At 39.3% G+C, this 27,117-nt stretch overlaps 1 protein-coding gene across 1 annotated transcript; it reads right to left on the reverse strand.

Moving 5' to 3' along the window:
• Nucleotides 1-22,474: 22,474 nt before the first annotated feature.
• On the reverse strand, nt 22,475-26,713 carry arl4a (ADP ribosylation factor like GTPase 4A). The gene is made up of 2 exons (XM_008112601.3): nt 26,467-26,713; nt 22,475-25,024 (listed from the first exon to the last, which is right to left on the reverse strand). The coding sequence occupies exons 1-2, from the start codon at nt 26,636-26,638 to the stop codon at nt 24,309-24,311; spliced, it is 888 nt and encodes a 295-aa protein (XP_008110808.2). The 5' UTR covers nt 26,639-26,713; the 3' UTR covers nt 22,475-24,308.
• Nucleotides 26,714-27,117: the final 404 nt, after the last annotated feature.

The following is a 27,117-nucleotide window of genomic DNA, read 5'->3' on the forward strand; positions in this document are numbered from 1 at the left end:
GCTCCAGTGCGTACATATCAAGAATAATGGGAACTGCAATCCACAGGATTCTCTACCTCTGTTTTAAAAGAACAGTAGACCTTTTCAATAAAGACCAATTAGGCTTCATAGAATCATGTCTTACCAGCAACATTCAACACCTTTTAGAGCCTCATTCTTAATTATGGATTTTTCAGTTCAATGCTATTTGCTGCCTGAGTTTCATGTAATTTTTCAGTTTCATTAGATTAAGTAACATTTTTAATTCATTAGGCAATCAAGCGATGTGTCACTTGCTCCACCCAACACTGCAGCCTCGCCAGGAATATTAGTGCTAAAAATAAACCCTTCCAAGCTCATAGCTAAGTATGTGACACCTACAGCCCCACCTTCCTCTGGGCAAGGTAATGAATTCCTAAGGGCATTCATTGATAATTGGTTGATCTCCCTTTTATAACACAAATCTATACTGAAAAGCAGAGGCAAGTGGTTCTTAAACCAATGGCAGGGGCTATGTGAATTTTTAAAAACATCTTATATTACATCTGCATACAAATTAAGGTTTTCATATCACATGTATAATTAAGTGAAAGACCTTGAGTTGTAAACTTTGCTCAACAAATTATTAATTCATTTGTTTGTTAATCTGCGGTGGGATTTTGATATGTGTATGAGCCTCCGGTGGTGCAGTGGGTTAAACCACTGAGCTACTGAACTTGCTGTCTGAAAGGTCGGTGGTTCAAATCCAGGAAGTGGGGCGAGCTCCCATTGTTAGCCCCAGCTTCTACCAACCTAGCAGTTCGAAAACATGCAAATGAGAGTACATCAATAGGTACCGCTCCAGCAGGAAGGTAACAGGGTTCCATGCAGTCATGCTGGCCACATGACCTTGGAGGCATCTACGGACAACGCTGGCTCTTCAGCTTAGAAATTGAGATGAGGACCACACCTCAAAGTCAGACATGACTGGACTTGATGTCAGGGGAAACCTTTATCTTTTTATGCACACATTTTAATCAATTTGGCAAAGAATTATGAGCCTGTTTTCTTATTTTTAGGCATTTGAGTTTCAATGTATTGGTACTGTAGGAAATTAAAAAGGAAATATTAAAGTTAGTCTTTTCTGTTTAATAATGACTTTACTCCTGGTATCTCATATTTCCTCAAAACAGGTGAAGCAAAATGTATCTTAAGGCTAATGGAAATCCAAAGTGACACAGGCCAAGTAACAATCTAAGCTACTGGTATTCCAAGAGTTTTGTGCCTCACTTTCTTGAAACGCATAACATACTGATGCAAGCTGTTCAAAAATTCCCAGCTGCTTGCTAGCTATCTTTGTGGCTTGTTGCTTTGGTTGCATAAAGATTAGCAGACTCCTAGTTATAATCACAATTACCCGGGGAAGGGGGGTGTATTTTTAAAAAAATCCTGACATTTATCCCAAAGTAGAGTCGTTCCTCCTGACTCACTTCTAAGGTATTGATTAAAAAATAAATGTTCTCTGCCCATTCACACAAGAATATATTAATAACAACAGCTTTCTTCTGGTTTTCCATTGGAGCAAATTAGAATAGATGTACTTTCCTCAGACTTAGGTGGAGGATTCAGAGTTTTAATAAACGATGACATACTGGGCTGGTTGTACAATTCACAACTTGGTGACGTTCACTTATTATCTTTTAAAATTTGTCATTTTGTGGACTCTACAAGATGGTGATGGATGATTTGAAGAAAGAGCCATTTGTAATTTCAGAACAATACAATATTCAGAGGACTCTAACAGTGTATAGGGTGCATATCTTTCCACAAGTTATGTTCCCAATTATCATCCTGTTATGCTTTGATCATTCATAAGTAAATGGAAAGATTGCCTGTGGCAACAAACATGCATGTAACAAAAATGGAGGTGTTGATTTACAAATACCCATTTATGAAGTATTACTGACAGACTAGTATATTAATAGTGACATCTTAATTGGCCATTCTTTACAATTGGGAGCTTATCATTTGGGCTGGCTAGAATATAGTATATTTGGCAATTCAGAGATGAGCAAGTTGGCACAGCTGGTCTATTTTTTCTTCCTACTCCTACTTTCAAGTAAAGGAAACAGCAAGAAAGCCATTTAGATTCTATCTTGTTATTATTTGCTATCAGCTTGGCTTCAACTAATGATGAGCTATGAATGAGAGACCTCCATGAGCCCCTGTAATCATCAGCCCAACTTAGGTCTTGCAAACTCAGCCTTCCCTTTTTTTATTTACTCAATCTACCTGTAATGTGGTCTGCTTTTCCTACTACAGTGTTCCCTCACTACTTCGTGGTTCACTTTTCGCAAATTCACTGTTTTGCGGTTTTTCAATAAACTCTAAAAGACTATTATAAATCATAAAAATTTACAATTTACAGCCTATGGAAGGGAGGAGGGAGAAGCCAAAGGGAAAGAAAAGGAGCCCAAGCGGAAACGGGAGGAGAAGGAAGCGATTTATCAACACATGATTGATTGATACTTAATTACTAAAATAATGTATATATTAAAATAAATACAGTGTCCCTACTTCGTGGATTTTCATTTATTGTGGGTGGTCCTGGAACCTAACCCCAGTGATAAGTGAAGGAACACTGTACTCTCCAGAACTCTAACAGCAGTGTCCAAGTATGGTAACATCAGTTTAGTCACTTTGGCTTCCACTGAGAGTTTAGATCTGATTTACACTTGGGTTTATTTGTCTTTTTCGTGGTTCATGGTATATCCTGAACTGTTCTCTAGCACCGTATTCTATCTCTACCTATACAAAAATGTGTGTGTTTCCATCATGAATCCTCATTCATTCCCAATACTTGGAAGCAAAGTTTCAGTTCTCGTTTGCTCCTCTGTATCCCCCATCACATCTGACAGTAATCTGAATCCTATTTTAATCCCTGAATTAATATAAACAATCAATTAAATGGCCATACATAAATGTTCACTTAACATATTACTATTTAAACGGTCTCATTCAAGTTGGAATGCAAGGCATGTTAACACCTAAAACAAAGTCAGGATGCCTCATCTTCACATTGTTTCATATAGACAAGACAGATGGATTAGTAACTGCATGACAGTTTGATACAATGGAATGGTTCAACAATAGAGGGTGGAACATTATCCTCTACTGTACCTAAGGACATCAAACTAGCATAAGGCAGTTTGATACGCACAGTCATGTTCTCCAACACTATACTATTCCATACTTTTCACCTATCTCTAATTTGGCAAGAATGGCCCTGATTAATCCCACTTTCTCAGCTACTTTTAAAATGTCCCAGTTTCTCTATCCTCTTTCTGTTTTCTCCCTCAATTTTTGGTTTAATTCAGTTATTAGAAACATCTTGCCCTTCTGAGTAAGCTCATTTAAGCTTAGCTCCAGATCAATGCTACTTAAAATAATATAGGGCGTTCTTTCCCATTAATAACATGTCCCTTTGTTGTCTGACCACACTCTAATGTGTGCCCCCATGTGATATGTTAGAAAGTAAGCTTTTGCTTCCCCAACCCAGCATCTGCAGAGTCAGCTAGTGCACCCTGCTTAATGTAGGGCCAGCTACACCTTTGATGTCATGTGTGTCTGTGTCTTCAAGTCACCGGTCAACTATGGTGATCCTATGAATTTCATTGAGTTATTATAGGCAAGGAATACTCAGAGATGGTTTTGCCAGTTGCTTCTCTGAAATATACCCTCCAGCACCTGGTATAAGTTGGTATACTAACCAGTACTAACTAAAGTAGTTCCTGTTTAACTCTCAAGATCAGCCTGGATCTGATGCCTTTTTACTACAGAAAAAATAAACAGTATAAAATATAGGAGAGCAAGATTACTTCTACAGTTGAAGGGATTTATGCATGACCTATTAGTAATGCTAAATAATCATGGAACAAAAGAGGGAGCAAAACTGGAAAAGTAATGCAAATGCTTTCGGTTTTCTGCTCTTTATCTCGGCATCAACCCAGTCATTTTCTCCTTCGTCAGGTCTCAAACCCAATGCGTTATGAAGGTTAGTTCTTTTCTCCTAGTGGTAGAGTAAGCTGAAGACTGTCCTTACTTCACAGAGACAAATGTATGGTATAGTGTTCCCTCACTACTTTGCAGTTCGCTTTTTGCGGATTCACTGTTTTGCGGTTTTTCAATAAACTCTAGAAGAATATTATAAATCATAAAAAATACAATTTACAGCCTAAGGAAAGGAGGAAGGAGAAGCTGAAGGGAGAGAAAAGGACCCCAAATGGCAACGGGAGGAGAAGGAGACAATTTATCAACACACGATTGGTCAATAAAGACTTAAAATAGTGTATAACTACTAAAATAATGTATAAATATATAGCACCCCTACTTTGCGGATTTTCACTTATTGCGGGTGGTCCTGGAACCTACAGTGAGGGAATACTGTATTCTAGAAGTCCAGGATGCAGTCCCAGAACTCTGGCCTACCTGGAACAATGGCCTTTCTATGGGACACTGAGCTGTAGTGCTTTTTTGGCCTGAGCAATTGTGAACAGAATGCATTTCCCTTCTAAAGCAAAAAGATTAAGTACTCCTCTGATTGAGAGAAGACCTGGGAGCAGCTAGGATTTTTTGTTCTTATCCCAATAAGGTTTTCATCATTTCTTTGTTTTTACTGGGCTGTTCCGAAACAAGATTTGAAACTAAATTGCATTCTTTCCACACATATACAAACACAGAAATCCCTCAAAGTGTTTTGTTTTATTACAGTTATGTAACAGTAATGAATTTCAAGTTGTATAAACTTTTTAACCTCTTATATAACAGAAAATCATGGGCTTAAAAAAAAATCAAATGAGACAAGCTGATAGGCAAGATTTTGAGCAGACGGTGATCCTTTTTATGTATATTCAGCTGAATCACTGTTGCACTGGTTGGCTCCAGAAAAATCCACATAGCATGGGATTAAGACTCCGCTTGGCAATAAACATAGGCATGTTAGTACATATTTCAGCATATATTGACATTGGAGCTTAAAAGGATAATGGTGGAACACGTTTAAGCCCTGAAACAATGAACCCTTGCATGGAGACTGCAATTACCATGTTAACAATTGTCTGTAAAAATCTTTCTGCACTTCTGAATTCTTTCAGGTATGGATTTCTCTAAATGTGCATCCATGTAAGGCAAGTATGAAAGAGCATGGCATTTATCACACTCTTTCTAAATAAAAAAAAGCTTGTTAGTTTCGTGTTTTGTATCTGAAATTCAAGCTCACTTAACTGAAAATAAGCAAATGAATGTGAAGAACCCAACAACAGAAGAGCTGACAAGTCACTGACCCAATAATAGTAGGACCCCTGTAACTGTAGAACTGGAACACATGATTCCACTCATCCATATCTGTAAAGATATGTCCTCTCTAGGCATTTTCTAAGTCTTCTAGCATGATTCTATGGTATACTTCTGGTGGAAAGTGATCACAGAGTCGTGCCAGAGGAACTAGAGATACTAGAGATCTCTAGATATTTACTAGCTCTTCTAGAGTGATTCCATCATAAATCCAGGAAAGTGATCCAAATAAATATGTGGGTTGTATCGTAAATGAAAAGTAAGGAACAGTGATGGCATAACAACTTTTCAGATAACATAAGAAATTTCTTTTCATAGTCATTCCACTGAAGTCATTCAGAACCTTTACAAGGCAGAGAATAAGAAGTCATGATGAAGTCCATGATTTGTATTCGAAATTTTCAGATAAATTCCTGCCATGTTTTATAGCAGGGGCTGTGAATAACTTCTATCTGGAACATCTAGGTGCTTCTGCCAAAACACAATGTAGTTTCATAAGAGACCAGGGCTGTAGCCAAAGGGGGGGAGGGTTAGGGGTTCAACCCCCCACCCTCCAAAATTTTTCAGGTTTTTGTAAAAACCTGGTTTACTCATGAATTTTAACTGATTAACCAAATCTCAATGAGTGCCCACTGAAGTTCATCTATCTTGAGTGTCCATTAAGGTTTATCGATGGAGACTGATTTCTAAATTATTTTGCATTATGGAACTACTCTTCCTGATTTGCTAAAAAAAGGTTTCACCCCCTCCCCCAAATTTTTTTCTGTTAGAGAATTCTAAGTATTTTGTGAAACTGTAAATCCCAGAATCACGACAATTAAAACAGTATCAAAGTGCTGTAATTGTGTAGTGTGAATATACCTGTATGGAGCTTGTTATACTGATGAAAATGCAGAAACTTGTGATAACTTAAAAACCCAGCAAATGTACTGTGACATAATGACCAAATGTATGTGGTGAAATGGGCTTATACCACTATGGAGTTGTTAACTTTAACAAGACTTCATTGTTATTGATGTACTTGGGCTTTCTAAAATTTATATAATTGGGTAATGGAAAATACAGTTTTCCTACCATTTTTCACTTGTAACCTGGAATGTATGCATACCGCAAAAACGGTCGCAAACAAAGCCCCCCCCCCCGCCCCGCCCCCCAAAGCCTCATTTTATTAATTTGCTTGAATTTAATCTAGCTCATCTTGAAGGTTTGGGATACCATCCTTACTGAGCATTTCCTGATTGCCCAATCTTTCAAAAGAACCACAACATTTCTTTTCATTGTGCCATTCCGGAAAGAACATAGGTTTTGACCCAGATTGAACTAATTGTTGATTCATTTTCTGTTTTTCCTCCATAAATCCAGAACCAGAATTTTCTAAACCCTAGTCCCACGGCCACTTCAGTAGACAAACCATCTCACATCAAGTATGAATCACTGGAAGACAATCCTATTTTGCTAAATTACTTATCATTAAATGATTCTGCAGCCTGCTAAATTGCTATGTCTGCTCTCAGCAAGTCTAGATGTTTTTGCTTTTTGAGAACAAGAGAAGTTACAAAGCTGAAAAAGAATGGCCTCATAGATGTAAATAAATATTCCCTTTTTTCAGAGAAGCTCATCTCAGCTTGATAACAACCTGCCACTGGATTATTACAGTTTAACTACAGCACTGAAGAAATGATACATAATAATTAAATAGGATCAGAGAGATTCTGTCTCCTCCCTTCTAGCAATAGACACCAAAGATTTTCTCTTGAGAGGAGAGGCAATTTTATTCTGCACAACAGTACAGACAGAATCAATATTTTAAGGCATGAGATTAAAGTCTAAACAAAAATGCAGGTGTATGCAACGGGGACAAGGAGTTTCACTGCAGAACAAACTCTAAACCTGGAGGAAGCTCTCCCAAGGGATTCTTTTATTTGTTCAATGGAGTTCTTTCTTTTTACAGTACCTCTGTTGCTCTCTAAAAAAGGTTTAAATTAATCTATGGCCTTGTGCTTAGCTGTCAAGATTCATGATTGTTTTCCCAGAGCCACTATACCATCTGGTTTGGTTTTGTGCTCCTATTGCAAAGTTTTCACGTTATGTTTGTTTGAAATTGTTAAAAACTGGCTGTAGATGTGAACAACTGGTGTCATCAAGAATTATTTGGCTTCCTGGACCATGGTCTACTTTTCCAGGAAGATGGACACGAATGGATTGAACCTCACAGAAGTTGGAAGGAATGTTTTTGCTGAGAGACTCCCAAACCTCATCAGGCAGACTGTAAACTGAGTTGTGTAGGGGTGACAATATTCTTGGGGACAGTACTTTATCGAGGCCTAGACAAAACAACCCAAAGGCTAAAGAGAGAGTTGGATAAATATGAAGCAGTGAGAGGACAGTAATCTCAAATAGCCAGCTAGGGGGAATGTTCCATGGACTTAGATTACATTAATGCACAAAGCATGGGAGATAAACAAGATGAACTAGAACTCTTAGGACAACAAAACAGTTATGATGTAAAAGGCATTACTGGAACCTGATGCAATGATTCTTATAACACTACTAGCTGTGCCTGGCCACACATTGCTGTGGCTTATGGTAATCATTTGTTGACCAGGTGGAATAGCAGTGAATAGCCTTGCAGCCTCAAAGCCTAGCCATTTTCTTCTTATGCGAATCCTTTTTTGGTGAGCTGGAATACAGTGGAATAGGCTTGCTGCTTGGAATGCTGGGTACTTGCGTTCTAGAGGAATTGTTTTTTGGCCAATTTGAATTGCACTGAATAACCTCGCTGCTTCAAAGCCTGGCCGCTTTCTATATAGGGGCATCCTTCCTTGAGCAGGTTGAATGGGTTGAAGTAGCCTTGTGGCTTCAAAACCTGAGGGTTTTCTATCTAGGGGAAATCTTGGTTGGCCAGGTTAAACAGCACTGAATAGCCTTGCAGCTTGCAAGCCTGGCTGCTTTCTACCTTGTGGAATTCTTGGTTGGCCAGGTTGAATAGCAATGAATAGTCTCCGTGCGGCAAGTATGAATGCTGCAATTAGCCACCTTGATTAGCATTTAATGGCCTTGCAGCTTCAAAGCCTGGGGGAATCCTTTGTTGGGAGGTGTTCCTTTTTGGAATTTCCCTGTTTTCAGAGTGTTGCTCTTTATTCACTGTCCTGATTTTAGAGATTATATTGTTCTATATTATTATACCACAGTAATTATTATATATTATATTTATAATTTTATATTATCTGCTTAGAACTGGATTATATGAGGCCTGTTCTACACAATTGTATAAAAACCACACTGAACAGGATTATATGGCAGTGTGGACTTGAGAGAATCCAGTTCAAAGCAGATACTGTGGATTATGTGCCTTGGCATTCTGGGTTATATAGCTGTGGGGAAGGGCCTTGAGTTTACACTGAAACTAGAATAGATATCCAAAGAACTTTCAACTGAGCTAAGATTTAAAAGCGACATGTACAAGAAATAGAAGGGGGGGTAGGAATCACCAAAGAAGAATTCAAACAAATAACTGACACATGTAGGGAAAAAGTCTAAAAGGCTAAAATGCAAAATGAATTCAAGCTTGCCAGAGAGATTAAAAACAATAAAAAGGGGTTCCCTGGTTATGACAGTAGAAAAAAGAAAAAATGAAACAGATGGATGGCCATCTCATGGGGTGCTCTGATTGTGTTTTTCCTGCATGACAGGGTATTGGACTAGATAGCCCACGTGTACTCTTCCAATTCTATTATTCTATGATTCTGTTATTTAAATTACTGCATTTTGGGTGCACTCTGGAGCTACCTATGTTCTAATATAGAAGTGATTTAGGTGCTTGAGCCTGTACTAGTGGAATGGTTTAATAGCTGTAGAATGTGTTTTGTTATGTTTTCCCCCAGGCCTTTCCACATTGTACAATTATAAAATTGTAATTCTATTTTAATTGCAATTGTAACATCATATGGAATCCTGTGTTATGTAGTCCGGAGAGGCACTAGGGCACTCTGGCTGAGAATTCTAAATTGCCCTCCCCAAACTGCACATCATGGGGCTACAAATGTGTAGTGTGACAAAAGCTTTCCCCCTCCACGTTTAAGTTTGGGCCAAAGATACATCATTGTCGTTCACTGCTTCTTCTGCATTGACAGCAATGCTTCCAAAACTGTGAGAAAGTAGCTTTCAGCACATGCCTACAGAACTATGACCAATCACAATTTTATTTTGCATCTCTGCAAAGCGACACAAGTGACTGAGCTTTTTAAAAAGAATCTGAAACATTATTACCTCTTCACTTGCAATAGCAAGATTATCAATTGTTGTGTACCTTCAAGTAATTTCTTACTTATGGTAACCTGAGGTGAACCTTTCAAAGGGTTTCTCCGCACGATTTGGTCAAAAAATGTTGGCCACTGGCTTTAACTAAGAGTGCAAAACTTGTCCAAGGTCACTCAATGACTTTCATGGGTAATTTGGGATTCAATGGTCTCCAGAGGTGTAGTCCAACAGAAAAGCCATTACAACATGCTGGCTCTCTATTCCCACACTCATACTTCTGTCAATGTTCCTCATCATTTAATGCATCACAGCTTACTTCATTTGCCAATGGAATCACAACCGGATTGCCACAAACAATGGAAGTGTGCATGTGATTCAAAAGCTCAAATGCTAGCTTATGTTTTATTGTGAGTACAGATCTGTCTTTTGTACTACCGGAATATAGTATGCACATGAGTCTTTAGGGTACCTGAAAGGAAATATTTTTGTTAGTTTTGAGTAAGAAATAAATAATTGCTTTCTTTTAAAAGTTGTAATCTGTAACGACTTTCATGGCCAGGAATTTTAGTTGTAGCAAATTTCTTTTTTAAAGTAACTTCTAAACTTTGCTCCTTGGTGCTGCATCAGAAGGATCAACTGTTGTTGCTGTGGTGTCCTATCACTGTTGTTAATGGGCATCCAAACAAGACTTAGAAACTTGCATAACATATGTTGATACAGGGGTAGACGAAGTGCAGATAGCAAGTCACATGTGGCTGTCAAAGCCTTTTTTTTGCATCCAGCTGTACCCTTTTTCAAACAAAATAAGTTCCAGGAGAGATAGATTTGCATAAAACATTCCCCAATACCATTCAACCATTACACTCATACTGGAAACAGCAACCCAAATATCATTTTTGGTGGGTTTTCAGCTAAAGATGGGATGGTGCAGGTCATGAGAGTGTGAAAATTGGGTTCCTTCACAGCTGTTTACCACACAACTTTCATAAAAAATTAAGAACATTACTTAAAAAGCAGGTCTAAACTAACAAACTGTAAATCAGAATAATTGGATGTACAGTCAGACCATCTTTTAAAATATAATTCAAGATATGGTTTAAACATTTGATTAATTTTTATACCATACCAACATGAAAAGTATATTTTATTGTTCTAATAAGCTCAAAGCAGAAGTTAAGACAATGTTTTATGTAATGTTTTATATGCAACATCTGACTGCTTTTATTACATTGGGTATTTTTATTGAAATGTTATTACATTTTATTATTGATTTTAATGGTTCATTCTGCAGTGGTGTGTCAACACCAGAAAGGCCCGATATATGTATTTCTCTCTTGTAAAAATATATGCAGATTAATAAAAACAAATAAAACACACATCAGAATTACTGCTTATTACAAGTAATGTTGTTAGATCTTTATTTACAGTAAGTTGCTTCCCATCATTTCTGTATGGAGAAGTGATGGGGATGTGCAGAAGACATAACCCCTGCTAAAAAATTGAGAATGAACTATAGTTCATATAGGGGCAGTGTTTAATCATTTTTCTGACTACTCACAAAGAGGTCCAATCTCAGTTATATGAAAGATGAACTGGGAGACTTATTATACATCAGGCTTTATTTCATCCACCAGATTCATCACTTTGAAACATCAGCACAAAGTTAGCATGCAGAGAGCTCATCAAAATGTCAGGTCTTGTCCATTGACATCCATTAACACCATGCTTTGGGATCAGCATCTGTCAGATAGGAAACTGACAGCATCTTCCATCCCTTGTCCTCAGAAGTAACCTGTACCCAAGACTCTAAAGCTCTCCCCAGGATTTAATATGCCACAATATACAATGACCCCCATCATAGACTTTAGAAACTCTGGCAAGTCAGAAGAACAATGATGAAAGTGACAATTCTCCAAGAGCAATTTTCAAGACAGCAACATTGATGAGGCTGTGAGGTTACGCACAGGCATCCCTAGTGACTGGCTGCTCAAATAGAATTTTTAAAATCCTTGAAAAATACAGCCACATTAAGACTTTAGGCTATGTTTCAATTTTTTAAAAATGCTATGCAGTTTCTTGGATGTTGATGATGGATATGCTGCTATAAAGAAGCAGTTTTGTCCACACTGTTCCAACATTTGTAATGTTTCATTGTACTATTTTTGCATAGTGCCCCAAATTGCTTCATTTGCTTTATTTTAGTCAACCAATGCTATTATCTGCCAGTGAAAGAAGCTGAAGGAAAGATGTAGTAGCTTGCTTAAGTACATCAGATAAACTCAGCTGGGCCAAGATTTGAATGGGGATTCCAGCTAATAAGAATAAATAAAAGCAACCTTCTCTCATTGTAACCAAGGTTGAACTTTGCTTCATGGTTACACAGCATGAGAGCATGCTGAGAACTAGTTTTCCACCTATCAGTAGATAACAGCATGTTGTGAGTGTCTCTGGACAAGTGAAGCTCAGACACACCTGAGTGTCATAGCTTAAAAAACATCTTCCCAGTGGTGAAAAATGATATATCACTTCTTCACTAATAAAACAGATAAGCCAAACAATTATTTTATCAGGCAGCTCTAAAAAATAAGAAATTTTAAAACACAGAGAAGTTGAGGAAATTATTTTGGCTCGCAAAAGCAACATCTTGTCCAATTTCATTCTTTTTCTGAGAAATTAAAATGATTATTTGGAAAAGAACAGTGCTTTGGATAGTACTAGATGTTTATATCTGTTTTTGTTATTGTCTTCAGCAAATATGAATGGTCTTTAAATAGGAATGATATCAAACAAAAATTTCACTCTAAATATTTAGATATTTAGATACAAAATGCTTGTTTTTGGTTAGAAGAAGCAGGCAAATGATACTGCTAATATAAACCAACAGCTGGAGCCCCCGGTGGCGCAGTGGGTTAAACCCTTGTCCCAGCAGGACTGCTGACTTGAAGGTTGGGTTGCAGACCTGAAGGTTGCCGGTTTGAATCCAACCCGGGGAGAGCACGGATGAGCTCCCTCTATCAGTTCCAGCTCCGGGGAACAGGGGACAAGGATGGTAAAAGCATCAAAACATCCAGGCGTCCCCTGCACAACGTCCTTGCAGATGACCATTTCTCTCACACCAGAAGTGACTTGCAGTTTCTCAAGTCATTCCTGACACGAAAAAAACCCAACAGCTTATTTCCCAATTCTTTTTTTAACACAATATGGTCAATACATTCTTTCTACTATCCAAATACATAAAGCTACGACCCTGACAAAGCTCACTTACAGTAGCGCTAAGTGGACTGTAGGGTTTAACCTACCAGTGGAAAGAATATCTATCTGGAAGCAGGTATTCAATCAGTTGAATGTAAAGCTTGGATTGACACCGTAACCTGATTGCTATGATTTCATTTTCTAACTGTACCTAAAGTTAATTTTTTTCTAGAGTTCTCAGACTCTCATTATCTCTTATGGATGAGGATGATGATGCAAATTTCAGCTTGCGCTTTTCTGCTGAAACTCTAGGCAAAGACTGGCTAAAAATACACACAAATAGAAATTTATATGGGCTAAAATCAGTTGACTAGCGGTAAAAATGAGATATGTGGTGAACAGGCCTTGTTCTTCATTACTTTACTGGAATCTCTTATGCTGTTTTTATAATTTCATATCTGTGTTCATTATTTTTAAAATAGAAAAGCATTTACTTCAGTATCCTAACATTAGCATTATAAGAAGGATAATTTAATAAGACCCAGGTAACAGGCAAAACAGTATGTGCAGAGCACACATACTGGACACTGTTGAGCCAGTTCTGTATAAAGATTGTAGAGAATGCTTCTCTATCAGCTGATATTTCATCATTCCATGTGACTTTGAACCCTACAGACCCTCAACAGGCTGGAATTGGTCTTTAAAAACTATATTATACATTTTTGCATTCTTTGTGAGATAACCATGAAAGCACTACTGAGTCTCGGTTTCATTGGAGTTTGCCTACAGAGGGAAAGATGCCTCAATTTGCAGCCCTCATTTTCCTTTATGAGGCCTCTAAAGGAGTCAGATGCTAATATGTTTATTGTAGATAAGGGCTTAAGGGGATGGGGGAACATAAAGGAGTCAGAACATGATTTGAGCTTAAAATGATTTCGGTCCTCATCCTCCATCCCAGTAATGTCCTGTCTCAGTACCTCCTACTTTTATAGCAGCTGATCTGAAAGTTGCCATCTTGCACCCCCCCCCCCCAAAAAAAAAATCATGGAAGACTATAGCATAAAGTTGCTCAACTAAAAGTTATGAAAAATCTTAGTGAGGTAATAATTCATTTGAATCAGAATTCCAGTTGTAGTGGAGTGGGGTGGGGGGAAGGGGGCCTTTCCAAACTCTTGGGTAGAACTTCAAACAGCAATAGTAGCTAAAACAGAATCACAATGCTATAATTTTGCAATCTGAAAGGGCTCAGGTCTGAATCCATAATAAAATTGTCAGTCTATTTTTTTTTCATTTTCTGTTTATAATTTATTTCTCTGTTAACATGTGCACTGAAGTCTACATGAACTACATTCCTCACATATACACTCATTTCCTTCTTTGTGTTAATGTAAATATATGTCATTTAATTTAATGCATTTCCTGAAACTGACTCTAATCTATGAGAGACAATGCCAGAACACACGCATTCGCCCTGAATGGTGGCATAATATCCTCTCTTGCTACTGATAATAGAAAGTTGGTCAACACCATCTGAAGAACTTTACACTTCAACATAAACATGACCAACACATTTCACCAGATAGTAAAATATTCGTTTCCCAATTATAAAGTCTAATAATAGCTGCTGGGAAGCTGCTATGATTTCAGCTAAGAACGGTGGCCTAATACCGTTTCATTTAATAAGGAATAAACCAATTTTATGTATTATATGTATTACAAGAAACAATACTTACCCTGTTGTTTGGTTTGTCTACATTCCAGTGAGAAATGTCAAATTAAATAATCCTTTTTGACAAAAATCCAAAAAGTATAAAGCCTGCAGGCCAGGTTTCAGATGAATATGTAATTCCATGGCTTTTAAGGTTATCATGCCTCCTGAAACAGGAACAGAATACAAAATGCTAACAACCCCAAATCTGAGCCAAATCTAGTTGCACTACTCCAAAATTAAACCTTCATGTGGTTTAGGTACCATGAAAAACATGATTTACAAGAAAATAAACATGCTCAGTTTTACCTCAGTCTACCAATCTCTTTACAGACACAGCAACACACATCTACTCATGGCAGTTGAATAGCTCACATAGACAGAACCATCCTATTCATGAAATGGACAGTTTTATGGATGCACTGTCATTTATCTTCTGTAAACTGCTTGGTATCTAGATGATTCAGAAAATGCTTAGACAGGACAGATTTTGTTGGATGAAGATAAATGAATCTACAGATAAACATTTTGATTTCTCAGTCCTAAAACTTAGAACCTGGTATTGTGCTGAAAAGTAACGAGGTCCAAAGCAAGTTAAAACAATGACTGTTGTTGAACTACAACCCCTGGAAATCCCCAGTCAGCATGATCAGTGGCCATGCTGGGTGGAGAATTCTAGGAACTGTCATTCTAAAAAGTAATTTCCTCATGCTTTACACAGGACTTCCTCTTCTCCAACATACTTAGACTCAGATTGTTGAAGATCCTATGGCAACCCAAAACATCTTATTATACAAAGATGCCCTTAAAACATATGCAGCTTTCCTTTTTCTTCCTGTTAAGTTTAAAATGCCCTCACATAAGGGCTTTCCACATTAGTTTGAACTGCACTCTCTCAAACAATGTTAAGCATTTATAGAGACACATACTCTGCCTTTTACAACAAAATTCCTGTCTTTTTGCTACTTTTTGCATTGTGTTGTGTTATTTCAAATACAGTAGAGTCTTGCTTATCCAACCCTCGCTTATCCAATGTTCTGTATTATCAAACGCAGTTTGCTTCCCACCAGGATCCATAGCTGTTTCTCTAGACAGCAACACACAGTGGGCCAACATACCCAACAACACAAGTGCAGTCACACTCCCAAACAAAGTGGCAGACTTGTTGTAAAACATTATGTTTTGGTGCTTAATTTGGAAAGTCATAATGTAATTTGACGTTTAATAGGCTTTTCTTAATCCCTTCTTATTATCCAACATTTTTGCTTATCCAACGTTCTGCCAGCCTGTTTACGCTGGATAAGTGAGACTCTACTGTACAAGAACAGTCAGCTAAACAGGACAGAGGATAGAATGGAAAACCTAATACAGTAGAGTCTCACTTATCCAACATAAACGGGCTGGCAGAATGTTGGATAAGCGAATATGTTGGATAATAAGGAGAGATTAAAGAAAAGCCTATTAAACATCAAATTAGGTTATGATTTTACAAATTAAGCACCAAAACATCATGTTATACAACAAATTTGACAGAAAAAGTACAGTAGAGTCTCACTAATCCAAGCCTCGCTTATCCAAGCCTCTGGACAAGCCATTTTTGTAGTCAATGTTTTCAATATATCGTGATATTTTGGTGCTAAATTTGTAAATACAGTAATTACAACATAACATTACTGCGTATTGAACTACTTTTTCTGTCAATTTTGTTGTATAACATGATGTTTTGGTGCTTAATTTGTAAAATCATAACCTAATTTGATGTTTAATAGACTTTTCCTTAATCCCTCCTTATCATCCAAGTTATTTGCTTATCCAAGCTTCTGCCGGCCCGTTTAGCTTGGATAAATGAGACTCTACTGTAGTTCAATACGCAGTAATGCTACGTAGCAATTACTGTATTTACGAAATTTGCACCAAAATATCATGATATATTGAAAACATTGTCTATAAAAATGCGTTGGATAATCCAGAATGTTGGATAAGCGAGTGTTGGATAAGTGAGACTCTACTGTACCATGTTTCCCCGACAGTAAGTATGTATGAACTGAATTTATACTCTGCCTTTCTTACATGATACAATCCAAAAGTAAAATAAATGACTTAAATAAAAATATAATTTTATAAAAGCTAAAAGAGAATTAAATAGCATTATTTAAAAACCAGTTTTAAAAAGTAAAAATACATTTAAATATTAACAAGTAGCAAAAGATATAACAATGATAAATATATACAACATATTGCTTAGTTGATTTTAGATCTTAAAGGGCTCCTTAATAATAATAATTTTTTTTTTTTCGTTTCAGGAGCAACTTGAGTCGCTTCTGGAGTGAGAGAATTGGCCGTCTGCAAGGACGTTGCCCAGGGGACGCCTCGATGTTTTTGATGTTTTTACCATCCTTGTGGGAGGCTTCTCTCATGTCCCCACATGGAGCTGGAGCTGATAGAGAGAGCTCATCCGCACTCTCCCCGGGTGGGATTCGAACCTGGCAGCTTTCAGGTCAGCAACCCAACCTTCAAGTCACTTAGTCCACTACGCCATCTGGGGGCTCCAATAATAATAATAATAATAATAATAATAATTTAAAAAAAACAGGCCGAATCAAACTTTCCAATATAGCATAGCTGCTTCCCCTTTTTTTGTAGAGTTCTTCCTACAGTGTTGGAATAAGTGCTGAACAATGCTTTTAAAAATACAGTAATGCCAGAACAGCACTTCCAGGACCACAATTAATATGCATTTAAAATTCAGGAAGGAAGAGTAAGTTACTCCCAAGTCATGAACATATTGCCTGTGAAACTATAACAGAAGTACATTTGCAAGGATTTTTGGCCTCGGTTACTGTTCTTATTATGAGAAAGTGACCAGTTCTTCCTGAGAATCCAGCACCATGCTGAGCCACCCTGGGGCTTCCTATAGTCTAGTCTTTCATTTGCATTATCATCTGGTAACAGCTACATCCTGTGCCATCAACTGCTTTATTACAAAGCAACAAAGTCAAGCCTCAAGTTTGTGTGTAATTCAGTATTTCATTACTCCTAGATTAAAGTATCTCTTCCATATTCTTTAGCTGCTTTTTTACCTCCTCTTGTGATCAATATTTTTGGGTAAAGTAAGAATTAAGGTAATTAGTTATGAAAATGTGTTACATGTATAACTCACCTTTCTTTCAAATACCTCAAAGGCAGTATTCATAACTCTCCACTATCCCAATCCCTTTATAGGTAGATAATTGGAGTTCACCCACAAATAACCTCTTGACCATTATCCAAATCTCTTTCACTTTTATTTCAAAGATCCCTTAACTGCTGTATTCCTTTCAGTCTAGTTTGGCTTATCCATAAAACCAATGATGAGGGAGGCTGTTGTAGCAAATACTTCCACTTGATAGAAATATCTTCATGGAGGGAATAACATTAAGCATATCGATCTGCCTGGATACTGTTGTTGGAGAACACACATAGCCATGCATTCTTGGTAGCCAGTAGCATGGAGGATGTTCATGTGGTTTCCTTCCTCATACTAGGTTGCTTTAGATCTGCATAATCAACACATCATATAAATGATATTTTAATTCTTGCCACGCATAAACCTTTTTTCAGAAGATTTCATTCATATATGCAAATTTTCATCCCCACTGAACACAAAAATGTATGGGAACAAAACATTCATTCATATAGAATCAGATTTGGAAGAGACCACACAAGCCATCCAGTCCAACCTCCTGTCATGCTGGAAAAGCCCAAGGCACCCTTGACACATGGCAATCCAGCCTGTTTAAAAGCCTCCAAAAAAGGTGCCTCTACCACACTCCGAGGGAGAGAATTCCACTGTTGAACAGCTCTCATGGTTAGGAAGTTTTCCCTAATGTTCAGGTGGAATCTTCTTTCCTATAATTTGAACCCATTGTATTCACAAATTTACCACACAACAGAGAAGTTAAAATGTCTTCTCATTCATGCAGAATACTCGGCTCAACATTTTTAAAGGATGATTAAGAAGAGATGTAGGGTGGAGAAGTCAACCAGCAGTCCCCATCAATTTATGGTGATGCTATCATTGAGGTTTCTTAGCAATACTCCCGTTATGAGGCAAATTTAAAGAAGGATTGTCACTGCCTTACTTTGAAGCTGTGCCCAAGGTTACTCAAGTGGGTTTCAATGACTAAGCAGAGACTTGATTCTGGTCTCCCAGAGTCAAACCCAACATTCAAACTACTATACTGTGTTGGGTCAGCATGTACATAGGCCATGAAGTTGGTGCGGCTAAGATGTGATGGTGGTTAGTGTTTTCTAAGATTGGTGGTAGCCCAGGACCGTTCTAAGCTACATCTTGGAAGATGATGTTTCTTCTTGCTTCAGTGTAGCAATAAAGGGTTAAGCAGCATGCAAAAGATTGGGGCTGTCAATTTTTAAAAAATATACGAAATAAGCAAATGAGGTCTTTTCCTCCACTTTGCTTTCGTGGCAGAAAAAAACCCACCTGTCACCAATTTTTGCTTCACTTAGCTCTGTAAAACTGGTTTAGGCAGCCACTATCCAGCAAGAATATAATTCAGTAGCGAAAGAAAAGAAGTCATGATGCTGTTGCCATTGATATGGCAAGCATAGGTCTTAGATAAAGAATGAAAGGCCCAAAGGCCCAGCCCTTTTTAAAGGAATAGCTTATCATTCTGATGCACTCTCTACAGGAACTTCCTTTTACAGCAGCAAAAGCTTTATGAAAGAGATATTCCTCTCTAAGATCTAATAGTACAGTAAAGTCTCGCTTATCCAACGTAAATGGGCCGGCAGAACGTTGGATAAACCAATATGTTGGATAATAAGGAAAGATTAAGGAAAAGCCTATTAAACATTAAATTAGGTTATGATTTTACAAATTAAGCACCAAAACATCATGTTATACAACCAATTTGACAGAAAAAGTAGTTCAATACACAGTAATGCTATGTAGTAATTACTATATTTATGAATTTAGCACCAAAATATCACGATGTATTGAAAACATTGACTACAAAAATGTGTTGGACAAGCGAGTGTTGGATAAGTGAGACTCTACTGTATTTGGTGTCTACACCAATATCCAGTTGTATATGTACTCGTAAGCACAAGACCAATGTACATTTTCAACAAGATTTATCTGGGAAATATAGTGACAAACTCTCATAAGAAACTCTTTTCAAAATGATGAATACCCCACACCACGCCGGCTGCTGTCTTTCTGAGCATTTTGGTGTTATTTTTTTCTGTGCAGGGAATGAAATGTGTCATACTCAAGATCTGCCAGATAACTATGAACATTTCACACCAGATCGTGTCATGGGTTGGTGTTAAAAATGCCTGAAGGGCCTTTGTAGCAGGGCTCCCTTAGGCTGCTAACACAACGATGCTCATCTGATCTTAGCAACAGTGAGATATTTTTAGAAATCAACTGTGTAGTACAGAAGCCTAAAATACTCTACCTATCAATTGCCTCTAAAGAATAAGCCAGCTTAGCAGGTCGTTACCTGACATGTTTAAACAGAAGAAAAGTTCTCCTTGAACACTTTTGAGATAGCTCCATTCCAAATCAACTTTCCCCCCAAACATGAGCAAATTGGCATGCAAACAGAATAGACTGAATTCAGATTCAGCCATGTACAAAATCAATGTAGCTATTCTAAGGAAGTCAAAACAATAAATTGCATTCAGATTCAATCTTGCAGAAAAATAATAATTTAGTATTTATTTTTTAAAACGATTTTAATAGTCTATTCAGGGGGAGCCCTACTCAGGCTTTTTACAGGAGCTAATTAATTTGATACAGGCATCAATATTATGCTGTGAAACTGTTTACAGAACCACCTGCTTACAGTATTTCTAGTCCTGGGCCCTCAAAAATCTTCTGTAACATTATCTCCCTCTAATCCATTTTACCCACACCTATCCACCAGATTATTTTCAGCCCCAGAGTTTGATAAACAATTGGATCCACTGAACGTGTTGTAAGTCCCCAGTTACTGCGAAGCATCTGTGGTTTCATTAAATGGGAAAAGGAGCTCAATGAGGGAGAAAAGAGGCAAAATAAATTATCCCAAAGTCTCATTAGATCCTGCCTATGTAGCTATCACTCTTCACTTTGAAAAAGGAAACATGAAACAGTTTTCCACTGCATATAGTCCCCTTGATCAGGTCATGTGTTATTTATTGCTATAATTGTATCATTTTACTTTGCTTAATAACGTGTTATGTTGCTATGTAATGTTTGTGTTGTTTTTATGATTGGAAACCGCCCTGAGTCCCATCCGGGAGATAGGGCGGTATATAAATAAAGTTTTATTATTATTATTATAGTTTTGTACACTGCACCAGCATTGGAAAGGGGTCCTCATCTAAGTTTCTTTATTTTCAGTATATGTCTACTTATAGAACCTAGATATTTACTGGTGCTCAAATAATGTACTTGCTTATAAATATTGAGATAAAGAAAATTTAAAAGAACTCGGTGTCAATTAATGACTTGTACACAAATTAATGCTTTTCCAGAGAAGAGCTACAACCAAGTGTTCTCCTTGTAGTATTTCTTTTAGATGCCTAGATAAATTCATACAATTTCTGTCAGAACTTGTAAAGCACAAATCCTTATAATATTCCAGTATTTGGGACAGTATGTTCCCTCTACAACAAATGTTACTCAACTTTCATATTCATTTCAATACACAGCTATCTAGTTGTAACTAAGAGGCACACATAGTTAATAGCATTTACTCTAAAAGCAATGTTTAAATCTGTATATGTTTACTGGAGGGGGCATCTTCATGTAGCTTTCTTATTAAACTATCAGTGATTCCTAGAATTTTTAGAAAAGAATCCTGCTGTCCTGAGTTCTTGTAAAACTAATGAGCAAACAATTAAGTATACTGAGTTTTAAAAGTATACTGTTTTAAAACTGTCCTTGCCCTCTCCTATAAAAACTGTGGCTCTAAAGTTGCTGTTAAAAATGCAGAACTATAGAAGAACCATGCAGAACCATACAAGAACTACTCTGAATGCTTTCCCAGTTCACTAAAAGGTTGACTGGGCAGGCTTATCTTCTTTTGACAATTAACTGGAAGTTAAATCACAGGAACTCTGGCTTTTGCTCAGAATGGTTTTACTGAACAGTAGCCATCTTGTGCTACTAGCAAGTACGCTCACTGCAACAGTAAATAGATATTGTGCCAGGTTTAGCACCTCCCACAAAGGGGAAGTGGGATCAGCCCTGAGTCCCCTCAGAGAGATAGGGAAGGTTACAAATAAAGTTATTATTATTAAGTAAAGAAAGCAGCCAATCTTTTCCAATGGTGACTCTATCTGAGTGCAGGTGAGTTCCCTCCTGGGAAATCCCACAACTGTGTTTTAAAAGGACACACCTTTAGGAAAGCAAAAATACAGTTAAATCCCCCAACACTAATAAAGTATCACTAATATCTGATAGTTTCATTTTCATGAATACTGTATAACATAGTTGGGACATGCAAGACTATAAAAATGCTTCTGTGGCCTAAAAGTACACAAGAGTAATAACAGCAATGAGATACACAAGTATAGTGCAAACTAATGTTGGCATCTCTTAACATTTTTTGACCCTCTACATATTGGATGCACATAAAACGTCCATGGGAGAATCTGTGATAGCAAGGTAGTCTCAACTAGACAGCACTCAAATGCTGTGATTACAGTCATTAAAACTCCAAAATTGTACCTGAAAAACTACCTTCAACTTAAATATTTGAGGGTAAAAGTAATTTCCATTTGCCCTTCTGGAAATGTACATGCTGTTACAGAATGAATGGATCACTTGTAGTTACCACCTGTGTCTTCAGTTGTGTAGACAAGGCCTCGAGACTGCATGCATAGCTATGAAGAAAGTTGCTGGACTGTGCCAAAGCCATAGCAAAGCATGTCACACTTTTTATAGCATTTGCACTAATCTTAAACACTATGAAAATACATGGCTACTGTAAAACATATGGAACATAATACAAATTGCCATTAAGTTTTTAATGAGATACCTGTGATTTTTTAATATAGTCACATATTACAAATCTCACATGAATAAAGGGTTCAATTTCATGCAGACAGTTCTGATAAAAAGCAATATCCGCAAAGTAAAATGTTGTCAACTTCTGTTGCCAATAACTCATCTAGAGTTGAGTTTACGGAGGTTTAGGAAGTTATCCACATTTATATAAATATAGACATTAAGTGACTTTTACTGTCACTAGTGCAGTTACATATAACCACCATACAAAAGCTCCATTGGAAGCTACTTCATTTCTTTCAAAAAGGACCAGGATTTCATTATTTATTTATTTGTTTAAAAAAGTTGTCATTTTCAGTATTGGAAACACTAAGGTGCATTTTTGGTTACCTTCTAAGCAGTTTCTGGCTATAAAATTTGATTTTACACAAGTTGTACTTCTAGACATTCAAAAGTGTATCTCTCCCTGATCTACAGGTGGTAGATAAGACAACACAGACTTTACTGGTTGTGCCAAGGAGAGGATTTTTAAGTTTTCTCCCCTCATCTTACAATGTCATTATTATAGCATTTCACAGCACCAGTAGATTAACACAGGCTTTACTCTAGCCCTTTAACCTGCTACCCAAGTTGACCAGTTTTAGAAAGTGTACCAGTTAAAAACACTTATTTCAATCATGTGCAGTTCCACCCCTTTATTTAACACTGCTTACATGAATGTAAACAAGGAAAGCTTAAAGTATAATTAGAGCAGACACAGGTCATCTTTGAACTTTTGGTTTTTTCCCCACAGTGTCACAATTTTCAAGTGTATAAAGCTTCCATACATTCCTAAAAGTACTGCAAGAATAATAAATCCTGGCAGTACGTTTTAACAGTACTGGGCACATGGGACATGTAATTCTGCTTACTTCAGTTTCATTTAAAGTTAATGTGATCAAATTTTATTGCCATAAATTTTGTTTAAAGGTACTATTGCACTATATCTTGAAACCCAAGTCCCTTATGGTAGCAGTTTATGTTTCTCTTAATTGTTCAGAAAATTCCTAGGAGAGCAACCTTTCTAGAATATGTCTCCCTAGGATAAACAAGTATGGTCCAAACCTGATTTGCACTGTTTGACGATGTACAGCTATTTCTAAAGAACCCCTACACACCAAGACATGCTACATTATCAGGAAACTCATCCATGCTCTTACATATTCCATACCTTTTCCTCTATTAAGCTACAGATAACATAACAAAGTTGTGATAGTTGAAATTATCTGAGCTCCCAGTGTTATTTTAAGCGAATCAGTTTAAAAGCATACCATACAGCCAACCTTTTATTGAAAAACCCTCCACATTCACAGCCTCTTTAAATAATGGTTTTCTAGCTCCATATATGTTAAAAGGATACTATTTTAAAGCTGTATATCTTCATCTAAACACTCCACTTATACAAGCAGCTGAAAAACACTGAATGCCACCAATGCAATTTGACTTGCAAAGGCACTCTCAAACATATGACTACACCACCAAGCGGAACACTCTTCATTTTTTTATTTGGCTATTTAGATATCCAGGTCACATTTACCCACCCATCTGATTCGTGATTAATTTGTACTATGCAACAAGGGATGTTTCTTTGTGTTGGGTTTGTTTGTTTTTTTTTGCGTGCCCCAAACAAAACAAAAACTTTTAGGGAAACCATTGAAAGGGTCTGTGTCTGCAAAGCTTCCCACCAGACTGAGTGTTTGTTATTTAGGCAGTACAGGATCCAAACAAGCAGGCTGGGTCCTGGAAACTGTTTTAGTCAAATGCCAAAAGGGAATTTTACCCCTCATGGTCAGAGCTTGTTCATCTCTTCTTTTTCTGCTGCCTTAGCATTTTCCTTCGCTTAATTATCATATCATGCAGCTTCTCAAGTCCTTCTTTGAGGCCATCCCCTATGATAGCACAGGTTGGCTGCAGGTGCCAGGGAGTTGAGGAGCTCAGCTCACTGGTGGCCAACATCTTTTCCATCTCCGAGAGCGACAGCGAGTGTCTCAAGTCCTGCTTGTTGGCCACAATGAGCACAGGCACCCCTTGGTTCTCCGAGATCCGGGTGATTTTGTGCAGTTCTGTCTTGGCCTCCTCCATCCTTTCCACGTCCACAGAGTCCACCACAAAGACGATGCCGTCGGTGCAGCGGGTGTAGGACTTCCACAGGGGCCGCAGCTTCTCCTGGCCCCCAACGTCCCAGAAGTGGAAAGTGACCGTCTTGTGGTTGCCCAGCGTCACCTTGATCTTCTCCGTGTTGAACCCTTTGGTGGGGACGGTATTGACGAACTCGTTGAACTGCAGCCGGTAGAGGACGGTGGTCTTGCCAGCGCAATCCAGGCCCAGGATCACGATGTGGAAGCACTGGAAAGAAGGCAAGCTGGATAGAATCGGCGTCTGCTCCGACAGGCCATTCCCCATCGCAGGGGAGGGGCCTGAGGCGAGCAGGGGGCACCAGGGGCCCGCCGCCGCCGCCTCAAGCCGCCGCCGCCGCTGGTGCTTCTGGCCTCGGCTTCCCCAGTCGCAAACCCTTCCTGGGAACGGAAGAAACGCAGCAGGGTCAGGTTGGCACCACGATCGCGGGCCCGCGAGAGGGAGATCAGGGCGGAACGCGTTTGCGGCAGGAGATGCAAAGCTCGCCACTCCCTTGGCCAATCCTTGCAAACGCGTTCCCCTTCAAGACGTCTCGAGGAGCTCCCTCCACCGCTGCTGCAGCAAAGGCGCGCCAGTGCCCTTAGTCGGGCCGCGCCTCCCTCCCAATCCCCGAACCCTGCGCTCTCTCCGCCCCTTCGCACACAAATCCACGCTCCTATTGGACGAAAGCTGGCCAAGGGGCAGGGCGAGAGACAACCCCGCCCTCAAGGTGCTCTCTTCTCCTATTGGCCCGGGCAACCGCCGCTCGGGCTGTTCCTCTCCTCTCATTGGTCACCGCGAAACTGCGGGAAGGCGGGAGGAAATCTTCCCCACAGCCGGCCTCCTCCCTACACTTGATCCATTCGCCGCACCGGGGGAGGGGGGGGAGAGAGAGCGTGCGACCCCTTTAAACCTCAAAAGGGACTCAGTCCACAGTCGCCTATAGCCTGGGCTAGGTGAGGGAAATGTTTTCCAACTGCTCTTAATACAAATACAGCAGCTTCCTTAGAGAAACGATTCTCCTCAGGCAATGAACACACAAGCTGCGGAACAATATCTCCTTTAACTACAGCTTCTGCCAAGCTGGCAAGGCTACCGAGGGCCAAGGCAGATGTCTGTTGAATATTTGGAACCACATCTAATAAATCGCGGCCTCGGCACAGCCATGACTGAAGTGCATTCTGAAGTGTTTCGATATCTTGTGGCCTAGTTCTGTACAAACTGCGCCCCGGGCTCTTTGATACAGCTCGAAGACTTGTAAGGGCCCTTCCACACAGCCCTTTATCCCAGAATATCAAGGCAGGAATATCCCACAATATCTGCCTTGAATTGGGTTATCTGAGTCCACGCTGTCATATTTCAAAGCAGATATTGTGGGATAGTCCTGCCTTGATATTCCTGGCTGTGTGGAAGGGCCCAAAGACCCCCCTCTGGCTCGTAATGCCAGGCCTCCCGGGAAGAAAGGCCTAAGGATGGAGGTCCTGAAGAAAGGAGAGGGGAGTCTTCGGCCTGGTTTTGTTTTTAGGAACCTTCCCCTCGTTGCTGTCCGCTCAGAAGAGGCGGCAGCCCTTCAATTTCACCCCCAATTTCACGGCCTCTAAAGCCATGGGACCCCCTTCTTCCTTTCCCCGGCAGAAAGTCAGTCACCTCAACCCGTTGACGAGGAAGGGGGAAGCTAGGCCTCACTACCAGTCCCACATCTCCCCCTCTTTTCTGTCAGCGCTATGGTCTCCTAGCGCCCCCTACTCGAAAGCCCTGGACGTTCAAGGAATGGACCTACTCTTCCCTCGCCACTCCTCCTCCCACCTGTAGCCATGTTGGGATCCGTATTGAAAAATCTTACCCGTTTCTTTTCCGTCAGGGCGAGCGAGGGAGCGGCCAGAAATGAGAAACAGGGGGAAAAAACGGGCTGTCAACACACGGCGTGGCCTTCTTCCTCCAGGGTCCCGTTGGACCTTCGCTATTAACCGCCGCGGCGCTTCCAATGGCACGCGCCCGTCTCCTAGCAACCGCATTCAAACGACGCCCGCGAGAGCAGTCTGCCCAACGTCCCTCCTTTCCAACCCCCGCCCTGATTTGGCCGGCTTTAGCCACGCCCCGCCGGGACGAGCGGCGCGTGCGTTGCGGCTCCAGTTACAGCAATGTGCCGAATCGCGTGATCCTGTCAGCCTGTCGCCCGCGTGCCCGAAGCCGTTGGCCACGCCCATCTCTCTCTCGCGCGCGCCGCGGCAGTTTCCCCCACCCACTCGTTCTGGAACCGCCCTCAGGCTTCCCTCTTTGGGCGGTGGCATTGCAGCCTCTCCAGCCCTTTGGGAAGGGTGGTTGAGGTTTTAGCTGGGCGTTGGTTTCTCTCTGAGGCGGAGAAATTCAATTAAATATCTGAGGATTGTAATCATATAAAAACGTGATGTGATCCTAACGAGGGGGAGCCTTAGATGTGTCCAAAACAGCTTAAGCGGCTGAGGGGAAAAGGAAAGGGGCCTGAGGCTGTGAG

Source organism: Anolis carolinensis, chromosome 6 (genome assembly GCF_035594765.1).
Source record: "Anolis carolinensis isolate JA03-04 chromosome 6, rAnoCar3.1.pri, whole genome shotgun sequence".
Taxonomy (NCBI): Eukaryota; Metazoa; Chordata; class Lepidosauria; order Squamata; family Dactyloidae; genus Anolis; species Anolis carolinensis.